The following is an 18,014-nucleotide window of genomic DNA, read 5'->3' as shown; positions in this document are numbered from 1 at the left end:
TCAGCACCCAGCAGAGGATTTTTCTGCCTCCGAGGCTGCTTTTTGTTCGGGAACCCGTAGTTTTGCCCACGTGCAGTTTTACTGCCCAGGTGGGCTCCCCGTTTTGGTGGTTTCCCAGGTGGGTTTCCCTGCCTCGGGATGGTTTATGCCAGCTGACAAATAGGATACCTTTTCTTTCTCTCCCGTATTGCACTCCCGTCCTCAAAATTTCTTTAATTAATTAAAATTAAATGTATTTTTCCCCCCTTTTTTTTCCCTTTTCTGCTGCAGACGTTGACGAGTGCCAGGTCCACAACGGGGGCTGCCAGCACCGGTGCGTGAACACCCTGGGCTCTTACTACTGCGAGTGCAAGCCTGGCTTTCGGCTGCACGCGGACGGCCCCTGCCTCGGTAAGGCGCAGTTTCACGTTTCTGGAGAACAAACCCATACAGTTACACTATGGGAAGGTTCCCATCCATCATTTGATTGCCTGCCCCAAAGCAGAGGCTGTGAGGCACCGGGGTGGAGCTTGGAGTCATCCTTCCCGCATCTGCTCTGCTCTTGTTTTTATTAAACCGCTTCTCGCTCGCAGCTTTATTTGACGCATTTTTCCTTTTTTTTTTTATTTTTTTTTTGAGGGATATTTTCATACAAGTGGAAAGAATTCCTGGGCACTGCTATTACAAAGGCTGTTTGCTGGTTTTTCTCTGAATACAGTCACATGCCTGAGTTTTGGCTAAAAAACGACTGTGTTGGGAGCGGGGATGTGGGCAGCCAAAACCCCCTCTGAGGACGTGGTACCCACCGTGCCCAGAGCAGCGCAAACCCCGTATCCTTCCTCATGATGTGAAGATGCTCTCACAGCGGGACATACACATAAGGTGTGAGTTCACCCAGTGCCCTGTGTTTATTTGGAAAAATCCAGAAGCCAAAGGATCACAAATAAGGAAAAAAGCCCTTTATTCCCAGCCCACTGCTCTAGCACTGAATGGGTAAACTTGAGTTCATGACTGTGCATTGCTACTCTTTGCATGTAAGTGTGGTCTGTCATGTAATAATTGTCTTTGGAATACGTAGGTTTTTGGTGGTATATAGTGATTCTGCTGCCTCTGCCTCTTAGAATAAGACAGGATAATGTTAAAAAAAAATTAATTTAAAAAATTGCATAGTTTTGCAATAGTCTTTCTAAAATAACAGCAGAGCAGACCTAAAAAATCTGGCTTTCTTGCTTCAGAACTGGTGGCTTTTGTTCTTTACACTTTGGTGACAGAAATGTGTGTATATATGTGTGTGTGTATATATATTTCTTTCTCTCTATGTATATACATGTATATATCTCACACCTCCCTAATGGCTCTGTACTCTTAAGTAAACTTACTTATTTTTCCTGTGAAAGCTCAGAGCCCAGACTCAGCGGCTGCTCCTCTGCCAGCATTCATGGCTCTGTGCACCATGGGCACCCTCGTGTCCCATTGTGTGCGCGGTGAGCACCCTTCTGCCCCTATGGATCCCATAGGGTGGTTCGTGGTTCACTGTGACGTGGCTGGGGTTTACACAGCACCAAGGGGGGATCTCGTGCCCCGGTTTTTGTCATTGCAGAGGGATGTGCTCTCCCTTTGCTGATGCTTAGGACCGAGCCCATGGCAGTCACCGTGCCGTAATCCCGGGCCCTTGAGCACCCAGGCGCTTTCGGGGCTGTTCCCACAAGTACGTGCAAGCGGCTCTTTCTCTCAGCACTTGGTCTGTGTAAATATTTACACTGCGAAGGCAGAGGCTTTGCTCCGACTTGATCGTGGAAACGGGCCGGTCTGCACTGCGCCCACATTCTTTGCCAGGGTTTGCAGCAGTGATGGAGGGCGCAGGCAGGAGGAGGCCTTGCTTGACCCTTTACACGTCCTTTTCGGGTTTTGGGACCGGGTATTTCCTGCGTGGTTCTGAGGGATTAGGTTCACTGATAAAAGTTGTGTTTCTCTGCTTTTTCTTCTCTTCTGGAGCCAGAAAAGACACTTGTGTTTTGTTGGATTGGAAGAAACATCCCCGTTGGTGCTTTGGGTCGTCCGCAGCTCGGTTGCGCAAGGCTCCTTTGTTGTGTCCTGCTTGTTCAGATACCAAATATTTTAATAGGGGATAGGGGGAAAAGAGCAGAGGTTCCTATTGAAAGTGAAACAGAACAAAAGGAGTCGCTGGACGTCCTGAAATCACCTCTTTCTGTATCAGAACCACATGGGCAGGAGGAAGCTGACATCTCCAGGTCCCCCTGCGCTGTTTTGGCAGAGGGATGAGCTCCGGGCCAGGGCCAGGAATTTCACCCGAGCCGATTGCTTGTGTTGGCTGCAGCACAGCGAGATGGCTGGGATTAACACACACCGCACGCTGGAAATTGTCTGAGGTTAGAACACATCCCTTCGGGATTACGTGATGTATCCCTGTGTACATAAAGAAATCCGAAATACAGGAGCGATTCAGCGAACAGGACAGTAGTGACGACGTCCTTTTGCTCCCTCTGTATCCACGTCCATCAGCATTGCGGAGCTGGCATCTCCCTGCAGACAGTGGGGATGGGATAACGTCCCTCTCGCAGCCCATGAAGCATCAGCTGTGGAAAAGCTGTCTGAGCTTTAATTACAAAAAGCTGTGCGACGCACAAGAGGACACTGCGTTTGGCAACCTCGCCGCAGAAATGCTAGGCTAGGAAACGCATCTGGGGATGGAAATATTTTTAGCATGTTTCTGTAAATAGAAAAAAAACAAAACCCAAAACCCTGCAGTAATTAAAACGGGGCCAGCAGCGAGGTCTGCTGGGTGTTACTCTGCAAGAGGCCAGCTAAGGAGACCCGGCATGAGAAGCCCCTCGCTTTGATGGAAAGGCACCCAGAATAATTTTAGCAAGTCTCATTTGGTTCATGTTATTGTTCCTGATTCTTGAATTAGTTTGTATCTGAGCAAAATTGCAGTGAGTTGCTCTTTTCACGAGTGCCATACAGCTCATGAGTGCCCTATAGCCTGTGATGCCCACTATTCCTTCCCCATGTGTGTTCTGGTTCCCATCACCCATCATGGCCTGGATGTACCCACCATGGCCAGGACAACAGTGCACACCAGCCCCTTCATCATCGTGCAGAACAGGGCGGCTCAGATGGGTTTATGAGTCTTGAAGACTACGTTTGCCAGCAAATAAACCAGATGAAAGGAAAGACAAGGGGAACCAAATCGCTCTTCAGGATCCCTGCGTTCTTGCTTTCTCACCTTTTACCTTCTCTTAGTGGTCTGCAAACAGCTTTGGTGGAGATCTGGTGTAAGCAGCTTTGGCACTTGGTTGTGCATGAAGACCTTGGCCAACGAGGAATGGAGATGTGTGTCCTTTTCGTTGGTGCCCATGCCCATGGTGTCCCTACCCATGGTGGCCATGCCCATAGTGCCTGTGCCCATGGTGGCCATGCCCATGGTAGCCATACCCTTCTCAAGCAGTGGCCAAGCATTGCCAAGCATTTGGAGCTTCCTCTGCCTTTCAAGGGTTGGTTTTTGCCATCGCACAGCTCCATCCCTCCACGCCTGCTGCAGAGCATCGGGTGGGCATCACACCTCAGTGCGACCCAAGAGATGCTCTGACCTTCTCCTGGGCAGAAAGGGGCCTTCTGGAAAGCCTGCTGCAGCCAACCGTGCGGGATTCCTGTCTGCTTGAGTTGTGCGTGATGAAAAAGGAACCCGCACTTGAGTTTTTCCCACTCTTCTAGGGGTATGCAAGGAGGACGGTTATTTAGGCTGCAAACTCATACAAATAACTGCATACTGGAAGGTTATTTTAGACCTAAGTTGTGATAGCTTGTTATACATTAGCCCAATACTTTTCCCATATGAAGGCACGTTTTGGCAGGCATTAGCATCATTTTACTTCTTTTTTTTTAAAAAAGCCCACTCCAAGACAAACAAGCACATTATTTATGGGTATTTTTGACATATATGATACTAAACACTTTAACAGATCAGAATATTTTAAAGTGACCACCCATCCGTGCTGGAGCTCGAGCGCTGTAACTCTGACCCGTAACTTTTTTAGGAACGTCGACTATTTCTGTTTGCTTCCAAACGGATTAAGGGAAACGACGTCAGCACAACTGCGAATCTGACAGTTCTTGCTCCAGCCGGGTGTTGTGTATGGCAGTGCTGCGGCTCCACTAAGCCACTCCTATTCCCCTAAATGGTGTTCAGTTAATTAGGGGCATGCAAAGGGAAGTCACAGCTTTTAAGAGTTCAAACTTTTCCTCCAGTGCCAAATATTTGGGGTTTGTTTTTTTTCCACTAGCATACAAGGGAGGCTTAACCAAATCCCTTGCATTACTTTGTCAATAGAAAAGAGTTGTTTGAATACTTGGCCGAGGCATCGGCACCCGACGGCCACTCTCGAGGGCACTGTGATTACCTGAAGTGCTGCTCTGGGGAGAGATGTTTTTTCATTAGAGACTTATTTAGCTTTCTTATGAGATTCCTCAGAGTCAGCACATGAGTTTATTACTGAAAAATAAGTCAGAAGTGTGCAATACCTCACCTCCTGGTACCGTTCTGGTGGGTGAACGGTGCCGTTCCCGCAGGCTGGTGACAAGGTGTGCACATTTCCAGTTAAACCTCGCTTCATTTTGCACTTATTCTGCAGAAAATCCCAGACTGTAGGCACTGAGAGTGGGGGAGAAGGCTATTTTAAGGCTGATTAATAACAGTGAGCTTGTACAGAGAAGACAGCCCACATATGTGGTCGTGAGATCTGTTTTCGGGCCGTAGCCTAGGCAAAACCTCCTGTTTTCGGGCCGGCCTTGCGCAAGGCCACACAGCAACACCAGTGGGGAGCCGCAATTCCCAGTCCCGCCTGCGCTGGGGATGAAGTCACGGCTCCCACCCCCAGTTTCTGCGTGCTGGGCTCTGCTGGTCGCAGCATCGGCGACTCGCAGACTGATAACTTCCATGTAGAAATCTCCTAGTAAAAGCTCTGAGCTACACCCCATTGAAGGGGGGACATGCAGGATGCATCCTAAAGTGTTTTTCCTTAAGTCTTTCCAGAAGAACCAATGGTACCTGCTGGGTACCCTGTGTAATCAGTGCCTTTTTTGCACAGTGTGGGCCCACAAACCTCATTTCCCACTAAACTTTGAAAACCTGAACACACCTGAGCAGTAATTAGGCCAAACCAGCCGCAGCATCGCGTCTGCGGTGCCTTTGGACAAATTAATGAGAGTTTTGGCCATAAAGTCAACCCAACCCCACCGTGCCCATTAAACCATGTCCCAGAGTGCCACCTCTACACAATTTTTGAACCCCTCCAGGGATGAGGACTCCATCACTGCCCTGGGCAGCCCCTGCCAGTGCTTGGCCACTCTTCCAGTAAAGATATTATTCCTAATATCCAATGTAACCCTTCCCTGGTGCAACTTGAGGCCGTTTCCTCTCACCCCGAGCAAAAAGACTCATCCAGGTGCCCTCATTTGTGTGACGAACTCTCCGTCCCTTTGCCTTGCAGCCGTGCCCTCCTGCGCCCTCAACAACGGCGGCTGCGAGCACGACTGCGTGCAGGTGACGCTGGCACAGCACCGCTGCCAGTGCCGCCACAACCACCAGCTGCGGGAGGACGGCAAGAGCTGCGTCCGTGAGTCCCTCCAGCGCGCACGGCCTTTTCGTCGGGAATTTGATGGGGTTGGGGAGCGGGCACTTACCCCTGCCTGCACGGAGCGGTGAACGGCAGCAGGGATTTTGGCTGGTGAACGCTCTGTCACAGATTGCAGAGTGTTTTGTTAGGTGTAACTGCTCGATGCTGTATTTCCCTGTAAGTATAAAGCAAATAAGAGCTGGGATTAGTGTGCAATAACCCCTGCTCCTCTGCTCCGGCCCACAGTGAGGAACCCCTGCGCTGACAGGAATGGGGGCTGCATGCACCGCTGCCACAACCACCGAGGGACGGCGCGCTGTGACTGCCACCCCGGCTACCGGCTGGCGGCCGACAACAGGGCCTGCGAAGGTAGGGAAGGTCCTTGCGAAGGGAAGGAAGGGCCTGAGAGCAAAGCTTTTTTGGGGAAAAACCACCCTCTCTTCACAGGGTGATGCTCAGTAATTTGTGAGTTTAAGGGAGCGATGCTCCAGCCCTCCTGAGGGGTGGCATGAAAGTGCTCAGTTGATGCCTGTCCAACAGCCTTGCTTAAGTTGTTTGGAGCTTGAGCTTCATGTGATGTGATTTTCCAGGAATTCACAGCAGTTCTGAGCTCTTAACTCCATTTTTTTCTTTGCCCGGACCCCAGCGGAGAATTTAGGGTGCGCGAAAGCAGCGAAAAACTCAAAGATAGCAGCAAATGTCCCTTTGAAAGGGTCTGTGTCTCAGCCTGGTCCATGGCCCGTCTCTTGCAGACGTGAACGAATGCCTGACGGGAGCAGCCCTGTGCGCTCACCAGTGCCTGAACACGCGCGGCTCCTTCAAGTGCACTTGCAACCCGGGCTACGAGCTGGGGGCGGACGGCAAGCGATGCTACCGTGAGTACCGCACCTCGAGCCGCCTCGGGAGGGGAGGGTTTGCTGCTGGGAGTGCCCAAAAGGCAGTGATGGGGTGGTGCCTGCAGTGGGATGCCATGCATCATCCCCAGGGAATTGGTGGGGCAGAGTCAGAGCAATCTATTCTGGAGAATTTCACCAGTTATTTGGGGGCTGTTTACTCCCCAACCAAGGTAAAACACTTTGTGTGATCTTTAAAGCTACCATTGGAGCTACTTTTGCAGGTTTAGGCAGTTTATCTGGAGCCGTTTGGCTCCAAACTGGCCAAGTCTTGCTCTGGGGGACGGGGCTGGATGAGCTCAGTTTGCTGCAGATGTGCAACCGAAGGAGCTGATCACATCTGCTGCCATCGGGAACACAAATAAACACCATTACGCAGGAATGAGCCAGCTTGTCCAGCTTTGTTCAGCTAATTCACAGCAGCAGGGATTGTCCAACGCGGAGCCATCAGCAGATGAAAGCCACCACAGCAGTCCCAGTGCTGGCAGCTGGTGTTACTGGGAGCCGTGATGCTCCACCAGTGCAGCTCTCTCTGGGAGCCTGACAGGGGTACAAAGGCAAGGCTTTGCAGACCAAAAACGGGTCTCTAAAGGCATCAAACTGTGAGGAGCCAGGCTGATGATACGCTATTTAAGAGCCTACACATGCACCCACCTTTGCTCCTAGGAACATGGTTTATCTCACACTGCATATTCTGTAAAGGATACCCCACAGCTCAGGTTTGGGATGCCAGCCCTGGAGGGCCCCTCCTGACTGGGGGACACTGGGACCACCAGCCCTGCTCACGTTATACCATGGCTCATCCAGTTGTTGGGACTCATGGCCAATGCCTCTGCTGTGGTGCAATTCTACAACTGCGTGCAACTTCTACAACTAAGGAGCCTTCTTGCATGCACAAGGTTTTCCCCTGGCCCTTTTCACACATTTCCTTTATGCAAAACCCTGATCTTGCATTAGGAGAAGGAAAGAGGGACTTGATTCATGCTGTGAAATTTTTTAAGAGCGTCTTCCACCGCGGCACAGCTTTGGTTTTTGACATGCACAGACCCATTGGGCAGCACCAAGCTCCCCTTCTTTCACCCTCCCTGGCTCTGAACACACCAAAAAAATGTTCTCGAAGGCAGAAATTGTTTTCCTGAGGTTGAGGCCTGAGTCAAAGCTCCACAATAGGAGTTACTTTTAGTTCAAGAAAACTTAATTAACTAGACTGAAGTTTACACGAACTTTGCCAAGCCAAGATGATGCACGGCTGCTATTGATGTTTGTGCCTACCATTTTTGACGTGTCAGGAACTCGCATTTCTAGCTGGAGGCATCTGGCCGTTTCCATAGCGAGCTGTGCTCTGCTGCTCCCATTTCTCACTGGCATCCAACAGCTCTGTACTCTCGACGGAGCCAATTTTGGGTTGGCAGCACACGCTGCAGCTTCTCGGGAAGGGGAGCAGTTTTGGTTCCTCTCTCAGAGGTTTGTCCAGAGCCTGCTCCACGAGCCTGTCCCTAAGAGGGTTTATTTTTACACATCCCTTCCCAGCAGTGGCCTCTGTGGAAGGCTATTTCCATCCTTGGCCCATCCCTTGGCTCCTGGGCAGAGCACATAAACGCATGTGCGAGGAGCTGCCCGGTGGGTGCCCAAGCACAGCACCAGTGCACACCAGTACGCGGAGCCCTAACCAGTCTGTCCTTTCCAGGGATAGAAATGGAGATCGTCAACAGCTGCGAGGCCAACAACGGTGGCTGCTCCCACAGCTGCCACCACACCAGCTCCGGCCCGGTCTGTACCTGTAATTTCGGCTATCGGCTCGAGCAGGACCGGAAGACGTGCACTGGTAAGGCAGGGGAAAAGGCACACCTGGCTTGTCCAAACACATCCCAAATATCAATGAGGATCTCCATATGTTAGCTGCTGTATGCGTATGCACTACAAGTGGGTTAACAGGGCTAGAAACAGATGCAAAGGTAAAGGGAATATTACTCTACTTGGAGACATCCTCAATCCTCTGCCCAAGACCTACCTGGACATCAAATTATGACTGCGGAGCTGGTTTTTCCCTGCTGAAACTGGTCTAGGGCAGCCCTGGCAGATAGAAACTCGCACCTCAGATACCTGCAAACCTACGTCTCAAAGGGACGAATCTCGAACTGCACCGTCTTGCCTGTTATCTGGGAGGGAGCAGCGGTGTAATTTGGGTAAATGAGTGATGTGGGTGAGTCACTGCCTGCGAGCCAAGAGCAGCTCAGCCCCATCCAGTTCTATGCAGTATTAATGGGGACGTGAGGGTGAGAGGGTGAAACACACCTCCAAGCTCTGTAAATGCTATAGACTTGGGGCCATACAACGTTGCAACTTGGGAGCAAAAAAGCCAGGTCCTGAGGTGCTGTTTGCCCTGAAAGAACGTTGCTCCTTTGCATGCTGCAAAGCCCAGTCCTCTTTCTGCAGCCCAGTCCAACTTTCTGGAGCCCCAGAGCTATTTATTTTCCTACCAGACACCTCCATGGCCCAGCCCCCTCAGGTGGTAAGGAGGTGTTTCACAAACCCCTCTACTACACAGGCACCGTGGTCATTCCACTTCAGAGTGAACAAATGGTGTCCCATAAACACCAGGGCTGGAAATTTAAAGCTGCAGGAGCTCTGTTTTCTCTGGGTTATCTCCATCCATCCTGCAGAGGCTTCGCTCTGAAGGGACCATACAGTCCTCCCGCATCTCTGAGGTTAACACCAGTGTTTGTAACAGGGTAAATCAGAAAGCCAGAGCCAGTATTATGGTTTGAATCATCCCCTATCTGTAAGCACACAAGACCTTTAAGAACAAACTCAAATTGAAAAATCCCAGTTAACTTCCCACAAGCCCCTAGGATTTAGGATTCCTCCCATGCCCAGGGAGCACATGGATGATCTGTTCACATGAAACTCACTCATTTCTAGAGGAAAACAAGAATTCTAGCTCGGCATTTGCAGTCAGAGCAGCAACGCTCACCAGAACCAGTCACTGACACTTCTAACAAGTGCTGTCCCCCACAAATGCTGGCTGTGTGGTGACACACAGCGCCCTTTGGTTCTTATCCAGACATCAACGAGTGCGACAGCGGCTCCCACTGCTGCCAGCAGGACTGCTACGATTACCCCGGCGGCTACGAGTGCGCCTGCTACGCTGGCTACCGGCTCAGCGCCGACGGCTGCGGCTGCGATGGTGAGCAGAAACATCCAGCGAGGACACGGCCTCATGGCACAGCAAGAAACGCACAGAGAGGGCTCCCCTAATTCTGGTTTTGGGTCTTTTTTTCCAGCCCCAGCTATTCCAACCCCTACACTAGCCCAGCACATCCAAAGAGCGAGGCTTTTGAGGGCACTGAGTGCCAGTCAGGGTACCTCAAAGTGAGCTGGTCCCAGTCTGACTCCATTAATTCACAGAAATCACTTTGCGTTCGACCCCAGAGGCCCTCAGTGCCCATCGTTTTCACCCAAATGAAAGTGTCTGCGTAAAACACAGTAAAGACTAACATAAGTTTTGCTAAAGAGAGCAAGAAGTTGTCCTACATGGCTGCGAATGGCCACGCATTTCTCCCAGTTTCTCCCCGCTCATAACAGTTTTCTGTCACCTCTCCAATGGTGTTGCCTTCTTAGCACACAGAATTTGGGCTTTTTCCCTTCTCATGAGTTGTTCTCACTCCCATGACAGCTCACAGGTGAGAAGCCAAGCTTACCCACCTGGTTCTATACCGTTACTGACAGATGTGAGCTGAAACCCAGGGTTCTCTGAGTAGTTTGGGAAGTCTTACCCAAATTTTAGGGTCTGATGGCTTCACACGATGCCACCAGGCTGCCTGCTGACCTGAGGACAGAGCCATATTTGGGTCCCTGTCCTGTACAGAGCCATGTCCCCATGATATAGGTGTATTCCCTGTTTTCCAGATGTGGACGAGTGCTCGTCAAACAACGGCGGGTGCGAGCACACGTGCCTGAACCAAATGGGCTCCTTCCAGTGCGGCTGCGAGCTGGGACACAAACTGGACGAGGACCAGAGGAGCTGCATCCGTAAGGGCATCCCCTGCACACCATAAGGGGTGGTGGACCAGTAGGACCAGTACATTGCTCCTTAACGCTGCAAACCCCATTTCCACAGCACTCAACTACTGTTAGCGGTGGAAACCTCTCCCTGCACCAGTGGAAAGCGTTCCCCTGATGGGACCAGTCCCATTTCAGCCACGTAGCACGGCGCTTTCCAAAAAAGCACAGGGGATTTTGGCACAGCTACTCTCAGGGCAGCCTGCGTTGATGGCTCCGTGGCAACCACAGGACCAGAACCCTCTCCTCTATTTTTCCTTATAAAAAAATAATAGGTTTATCTTAAGTGGTAGCATCATTATCTCCCCCCAAACACACCATTACCCCACTTACTGACCTCACAGGGCAGCCAACTCTTCAACCAGCCACCCCCAGGTCCCTGAAAAGGCTTCCCAAGGTCTGGAGCCAAAACAGCAGCACCCAGCACCTCCCCACCATAGCAAAATACCTGAGCCTACCCTTGCCCCATGGCTTTTATAGCCCCCAGCCCTGCTCCAGCTCCCAAGTGCGCCTGGGCCCCCCTGATTGCTGCTGTTTTAACCCTTTCCCACTTGGCGTGGGAAGGAAACCTGCAGCTGTACCTGAGAAATACTCCTCCCAAAAGGAGAACCAAGCTGAAATGCATGGCTTGATTCTGTTAGATGAGCAATCTTGTTTAATTTCCTAGAAAATAACTGATTTTGCTGAAAACTCCAAGAAGCGGAGCGACTCAGGGCTCTGGTGATGGTCACCCACCCAAGGAGCTGTTTGTCAGGGTTAGGATCACAACTGGTCCTGTCTATTTTGAAGATATTTAGGTGCCCTGCGCCCATTCTAGCCAAAGCAAACACACAAACTACAAAAGCATGAGAGGTGTCTCATATAGAGACACCTTTAATATGTCTTTAATATAGAGACCAGTGTTGCAAACGGCGCCAAATTGGGTGCGCCAGCCCTGTGCAGACACCCCTGGTTTCCCTTTCCCATTGCAGAGGCTCTGTCCCACCCTTCACCTTCCTCATCTCTCTTTCCCCACGCTGACACTGCCGTCTCCATCGCTGTTTCCCCAGCCATAGAGGACCTCGTGGAAGCTCTGGACGGCCAGCGCCCCATGATCCGCCCCATCCCTCACGTCGCGATCCTGCGGGATGAGTTCACCCAGCTCTTCAACGACGACTACGAAGAGGAGGAGGAAGGGATGGAAGCGAGGGGAGAGCACACGCTCTCAGAAAAATTCGGTGGGCATTTTGCAGTGGTGGTAAATGGCATATTTTGCTTGCAAGGATTAATCCTGCATGCTGGGTTTTATGAACGTATCCACGAGACTCATCGAGTGTCTTTTCTATGTGCACAATGTGTGTTACAGCACAGATGCATTTAGATTTGCCACAGCTCATGTTCAGGCGGGTTTCTCTGCCCAAATCCTTTGAGATCCCTCAGGAAAGGCTTTTCACCCGTATCTATCACCTCTTGTTGCAGTCTGCCTGGAGCGCACCTTCGGCCCCGACTGCAGCCTGACCTGCCAGGACTGCCAAAACGGGGCTGTGTGCAATGCCGAGGAGTCTGGCTGTGACTGCCCGGCCGGCTGGACCGGCGTCCTCTGCAACCAGAGTGAGCCACGCTGGTGGGCGGGGGAGCAGGATGTGGGGAAGAGGGGATGCAGAGATGTGGGGATGCAGGGATGAGGGGATGTGGAGATGAGGGGATGCAGGGATGCAGTGATGCGGGGATGTGGTGATGGGGGGATACAGGGATGAGGGGATTCAGGGATGAGGGGATGCAGGGATGGGAGTTGTGGGGATGAGGGGATGCAGGGATGGGGGATGTGGAGATGAGGGGATGCAGGGATGCAGCAATGCGGGGATGCGGTGATGGGGGGATACAGGGATGGGGGGATTCAGGGATGAGGGGATGCAGGGATGAGGGGATGCGGTGATGAAGGGATGCGGTGATGAGGGGATGCAGGGATGGGGGATGTGGGGATGCAGGGATGAAGTGATGCAAGGATGCGGGGATGACGGGATGAAGGGATGCGGTGATGCAGGGATGCAGCGGTGAGGGGATGCAGGGATGTGTGGATGCAGGGATGGGGGATGTGGGGATGCAGGGATGAAGTGATGCAAGGATGCGGGGATGACGGGATGAAGGGATGCGGTGATGCAGGGATGCAGCGGTGAGGGGATGCAGGGATGTGTGGATGCAGGGATGGGGGATGTGGGGATGCAGGGATGAGCTGATGCAAGGATGCGGGGATGAGGGGATGAAGAGATGCGGTGATGCAGGGATGCAGCAGTGAGGGGATGCAGGGATGCGTGGATGCAGGGATGTGTGGATGCAGGGATGGGGGATGCGTGGATGCAGGGATGCGGGGATGTGGGAATGAAGGGATGTGGGGATGCGGGGATGCAGGGATGTGGGATGCGAGGATGCAGGGATGCTGGGCCTGCAGAGGCTGCACATGGGAATAGCTCAGCCCCGTCTCTCTCACCCAGCTTGTCCGGCCGGCACCTTTGGGAGGAACTGCAGCCAGCTCTGCCAATGCCAGAACGGCGGCACCTGCGACCCCGCCACCGGTGCCTGCCGCTGCCCGCCCGGTGTGGCTGGAGAGCTCTGCCAGGACGGTACGACCACAGCTCCCCACCACCCACATTGCGATGCAGGGATGGCAACTCCCTTCGTTCTCCCCCTGGGGATGGTGATTCCCTTTGTTCTCCCCATGGGGATGCTGATCCCCTTCCTTCTCACCCCAGCCCTCAGCCAGGCAGGGGGACCTGGCAGGGTGCGGGGTGTCTCGCCTCGCCGCACAAAGGCAGGACAACACCTCTGCAAGGCCCCAAAATCAAGCTCAGAGCACCGCAGTTTTCTCCCTAAATCGTTTTCCTGTATGGAATAGCAATAGTGAGCTGTGAGTGATGCTCCCCAGCCTGCAGCAGCAGCTCCTTTCGGTTCCCTTGCCGTGTTAGCGGACCCTTTGCCATAATTTCACAAATGGCCGTGACAGCCACCCCTGATGCCACCCTTTGATCTCCCACTTCTGCTTCTCTGAAGCCCTAAAACATTTTCCACAGACTGCCCTGCACTGTGCCCTTTGTAGCTGCTCGCTGAAGGCACCGCTCAGCTCTTTTCCAGTTGAGCCCTCCCAGTGTGAGCAGCTCCAACTCATCCCTGCTCCTTCTGACTCGCTGCGTCACCCACTCTTGCGTAGGAAAAATGTCTTTTTAATAAGGAAAAGCCAGTAAAGGGGATTCTTCACCCTGGCACAGTGCTTGGGGCTGTGTGCCTTGTCTTGGCACTGGAAAACCCTTGCAGTCCCTGATTGCTGCTCAGCACTGACCATGGGCAGCCAATCTGTATTTCACCAGGCATCCAGCGGCAGACACAGAAAAGAACATCAGAAAATGGATGTTGAGGGGTAAATTTACAGAACTGTGGAGGTGTTTTCCACTGCAGAAAAACCTTGTGAAGCTGTGACAGCAGCAGTTACCCAAAGCACTGCAGAAAGCAATGCCACTCGCTGGTGGTGGGTATTTGTACTCCCAAGGAGTTAAAATCTGGGGGACATAATCAAAAAACACAGGAAGAGAGAGACAAGAAGAGATTCAAATGAAATGAATTCGGGGGAAAGGTTTGGAGCATATGGGAACGATTACTGCAGGAGACCGAAGCAGAATGTAAATGGATGCAAGAGATACCCGGGCTTTCCTTTCTGTAGGAAGGAGGCGGTCGAGGGGCACAGAGGAAACAGGAAGGTGAGAGTAAAATAAACACGGAGAGCTGCTCTGTGTGCCAGGGCGGCATTTCCTGGATGGAAAAATTGACTTCTGAGAGGCCATCTGATTTTTACCTGACTGCGTGCAGGCACAAGCGCATCCTGGCCCGCAGAAAATCCCAATTCTTTCAGCCCTCCCCACATCCTTTGCCTCAGTTCATTTTGGTGTTACACAGCCTTGGGTTTGGTTTTTTTTCCCGTGGTCAACTGGCAATGAAACGACGGGCAGAAATTGGCTCATCTTCCCCCCCAAAATCTCTCTCTGTCTGTTCCTAGGGTGCCCTAAAGGGTTTTTTGGGAGACAGTGCAGGAAGAAGTGCAACTGCGCCAACCGGGGCCGTTGCCATCGGATTTACGGAGCCTGCCTGTGCGACCCTGGCTTGTACGGACGGTACTGCCATTTAGGTACGCTCGCCCTCACCTTTTTCATGAGATATCTGTTACATTCTGGGATGGCAGCCTTTCGAGGTACCACCCTGGGTGGCAAATCTTCCATCCCTTGCCCCATGGGTCACCGACCACCTCTTTCCACCCCCTCAGCTTGCCCCAAGTGGGCATTCGGCCCCGGCTGCTCCGAGGAGTGCCAGTGCGTGCAGCACAACACCCAGGACTGCGACAAGAGGGACGGCTCCTGCCGCTGCAAACCCGGCTACCGCGGCAAGCGCTGCGAGAGCGGTGAGCGGCCCGCAAGCCTTCACTGAGCATCCCCCTTCTCCTTCTGCATCCCCTTCTCCTTCCACATCCCCTTCTCCTTCCACATCCCCTTTCATCTTCTGCATCCCCTTCTCCTTCTGCATCCCCTTCCCCTTCTGCATCCCCTTCCCCTTCTGCATCCCCTTCTCCTTCTGCATCCCCTTCTCCTTCCACATCCCCCTTCTCCTTCTGCCTCCCCTTCCCCTTCCACGTCCCCTTTCCTCTTCTGCATCCCCTTCTCCTTCTGCATCCCCTTCCCCTACTGCATTCCCTTCCCCTTCTGCATCCCCTTCCCCTTCTGCATCCCCTTCCCCTTCTGCATCCCCTTCCCCTTCTGCATCCCCTTCCCCTTCTGCATCCCCTTCCCCTTCTGCATCCCCTTCCCCTTCTGCATCCCCTTCCCCTTCTGCATCCCCTTCCCCTTCTGCATCCCCTTCCCCTTCTGCATCCCCTTCCCCTTCTGCATCCCCTTCCCCTTCTGCATCCCCTACTCCTTCTGCATCCCCTTCTCCTTCCACATCCCCCTTCTCCTTCTGCATCCCCTTCTCCTTCCACGTCCCCTTCTCCTTCCACATCCCCCTTCTCCTTCTGCATCCCCTTCTCCTTCCACGTCCCCTTTCCTCTTCTGCATCCCCTTCTCCTTCTGCATCCCCTTCCCCTACTGCATTCCCTTCCCCTTCTGCATCCCCTTCCCCCTTAACTCATTTTCTTGGGGAAAAGCTCATTTCCACCCTCCTAAAACTGTCTCGCCTCTTGTTGTTTAGATTAGGAGCCAAATGTTCCATCAGGCTCACAAGTGTGGATGGTGGCCCCATACCCAGCCATGAGCTCGGGGGGTGCTGGTCCGTGCCCATCGCTGCAAGCTGGGGCTGTTGGGCATGGACCAGCACCCTGCCATTGATTAAAGGCAGATATTCTATCTTTGTAATGCTGCTGGCAGGCTGTGACCCTGGCTATTACGGGGATGGCTGCAAGAGGAAGTGTAGCTGCTCTGCAGAGGCGTCGTGCGACCACGTCACGGGCGAGTGCAGGAAGGAATGTCCCCAGGGCTACCACGGGCAGGACTGCGACCAGGGTAAGGCACTGCTTACACGAGCTGTCAGCTCCTAGTTCCTCATACGTACAGCCTTTTTCTTCACAAAACAACGGGAAAGGCCTCCAGGAACAACTCCTGAATGAGCAAAAAGGTGGAGTGGCTTTGGAGGGCACCAGAGCTGCCGCTCTCAGGGCTGGGTAAAACGCTGCGATGGTCCAAAGTGGGATTTCTCGTGCATGATGGCTCAGAAAAGAAGAACAAGGTCGCACCTTATCCCATCTCTTGGGCATCTTGGCTTTTGCAGCCGAAGGTGACAGATACCTCATTTGCTTTGCCCCCACTTTGATGCCTTTTGACTTCCAGGCAATCAGTGCCCAGCAGAACGATACCAGGTTTTCCTCTCGGTTCTCCATTTCATATTTGATCTCCAAGTGGAAAAGAAAGTTTTACATTTAATGTCTGTTAGGAATTAACCTTCTGCTTCTGGAGCAGCTTTCTGCCTGTCACATAAGAGGTCAGTTGACAGGATGGTAATTAAACTACGGAGCTTTTCAGGATCCCAGGGTGGTTGGGGTGTCCCGGAGCTTGACTTTCTCTGAGCAAAGCTGTCTGGAGCGAGCCGCGTGGCCGTGAGTCACTGGCACGAGGTGATGACTGCAAACGTGAACGCGGTTCTTGGAAAACAGAGATTTCTGCCAGCCACCACTGAAAAGCCAGCATCCCCCTCCCGTGGGGTTGTCTCCTTCCCAATCACACCTCAGCTGCTGGGATCCGACAGAAAACACAGCTCTTGAAGCCCACACCTGAAGTCCCATTGCATTAAGAGGTGGTCAGCATCTCGATTTTGCATCCAGCATCCCAGTTTCTGCACTGATTTCTGCTTAACCAAGCATTCCATCCACGCCCAACCCAGAAGTTAGAGCAATTAACCTAATTAAGCTGCTAGCACGTGATTGTCTTGCCTAACAGCACAACTGACGGAAGGTGGCTGCTGTTCAGAAAGAAAGCTGCAGGTTATCACAAAAATTCCCAATGCTAATGGAGCAATAGCAACAGGAGGGATGGGAGCAGCTTTTGCAGGGCTTGTGCCCCCACACAGGGGTCCTGGCAGCCCTGGACCCCCCCATGGGGGACGCTGCTGCCCCAGAGCCAGGGCACCATGGCGGGCTGGCCGCGTTGGGTCGGGTGTTTTTAAAAAGAATAGGAAAGGAGCTGGAGCCCATAGAGGGGGAGTCACAGGAAATAACACAAATATTTGTATAGAAATAGTAGGCTCTTGGCTGTTGTTCGGGTCTGGAAATTATTAAAGGGTGAAGACAAACATCTGCCATCAATTAGCAAAGAGGAGGAATAACAAAAACTCCTCTGTGTCACTTGAAATCTCCGCTCTGGTGTGCGGTTCCTGCCCGGTTTGTGGATGCTGGTGTGTTTGCATCCCTGCAGCCTTACGGAGCATCGGCTGCAGTGAACGAAGAGGACCCCGAGCACAGAGCTCTTTTGGGTTTGAGGATCTTAGGGTCCAAGGTGCTGAGCCTGCACAGGATGAGAGTGCAAAGAGCAAACCCAATATTGTGACACTGGTCTGGCATTGCAAGCAGCGCGACGGAAAAGCGCCTGCTCCTCCTGTGTGTGCGGATGCTCCTTCTTCACCACTTTATAGCAATATACCAAACCCTGCTGCTGCTTAAAAACCCGGCTTCCAGACTCCAGAGACTTTTGGTTATGCTGGATGTTATAAGGTTATTTATACGTTATAAGGTTATTTATAAGTTATAAGGTTATTTATATGTTATGTGCTTCACTTAATGAAGTCCAGTACGTGTTTGGAGGGTGGGAACCCGCTGCTCATCATCCCAACACAGGGAGAGTCGCTGCCCCTGGGATGGGGGCGGTTGATGGGGGTACCCCCTTGGGACACCCACCCAGGCAGATGTCACAGCGCTGTTTTCCACGCAGAGTGTCCCGAG

General features: G+C 52.4%; 1 protein-coding gene across 1 annotated transcript in view; it reads left to right on the top strand.

Moving 5' to 3' along the window:
• Positions 1 to 270: 270 nt before the first annotated feature.
• MEGF6 (multiple EGF-like-domains 6) overlaps positions 271 to 18,014 on the top strand; it is a gene marked incomplete at both ends in the record, with an annotated part of 19,642 nt that continues 1,898 nt past the window's right edge. The window contains 13 exons of the mRNA XM_010189674.1: positions 271 to 390; positions 5,490 to 5,615; positions 5,862 to 5,984; positions 6,368 to 6,490; positions 8,196 to 8,333; positions 9,573 to 9,695; positions 10,418 to 10,540; positions 11,620 to 11,787; positions 12,029 to 12,160; positions 13,042 to 13,170; positions 14,595 to 14,723; positions 14,859 to 14,993; positions 15,952 to 16,086. Coding sequence (XP_010187976.1) covers positions 271 to 390; positions 5,490 to 5,615; positions 5,862 to 5,984; positions 6,368 to 6,490; positions 8,196 to 8,333; positions 9,573 to 9,695; positions 10,418 to 10,540; positions 11,620 to 11,787; positions 12,029 to 12,160; positions 13,042 to 13,170; positions 14,595 to 14,723; positions 14,859 to 14,993; positions 15,952 to 16,086 — 1,704 coding nt within the window. The remainder of the gene's footprint in view (positions 391 to 5,489; positions 5,616 to 5,861; positions 5,985 to 6,367; positions 6,491 to 8,195; positions 8,334 to 9,572; positions 9,696 to 10,417; positions 10,541 to 11,619; positions 11,788 to 12,028; positions 12,161 to 13,041; positions 13,171 to 14,594; positions 14,724 to 14,858; positions 14,994 to 15,951; positions 16,087 to 18,014) is intronic.

Source organism: Mesitornis unicolor, unplaced genomic scaffold (genome assembly GCF_000695765.1).
Source record: "Mesitornis unicolor isolate BGI_N332 unplaced genomic scaffold, ASM69576v1 scaffold27448, whole genome shotgun sequence".
Classification (NCBI taxonomy): Eukaryota; Metazoa; Chordata; class Aves; order Mesitornithiformes; family Mesitornithidae; genus Mesitornis; species Mesitornis unicolor.
The sequence above is the reverse complement of the archived record's forward strand: the minus strand, read 5'-3'. Positions and strand labels throughout refer to the sequence as shown.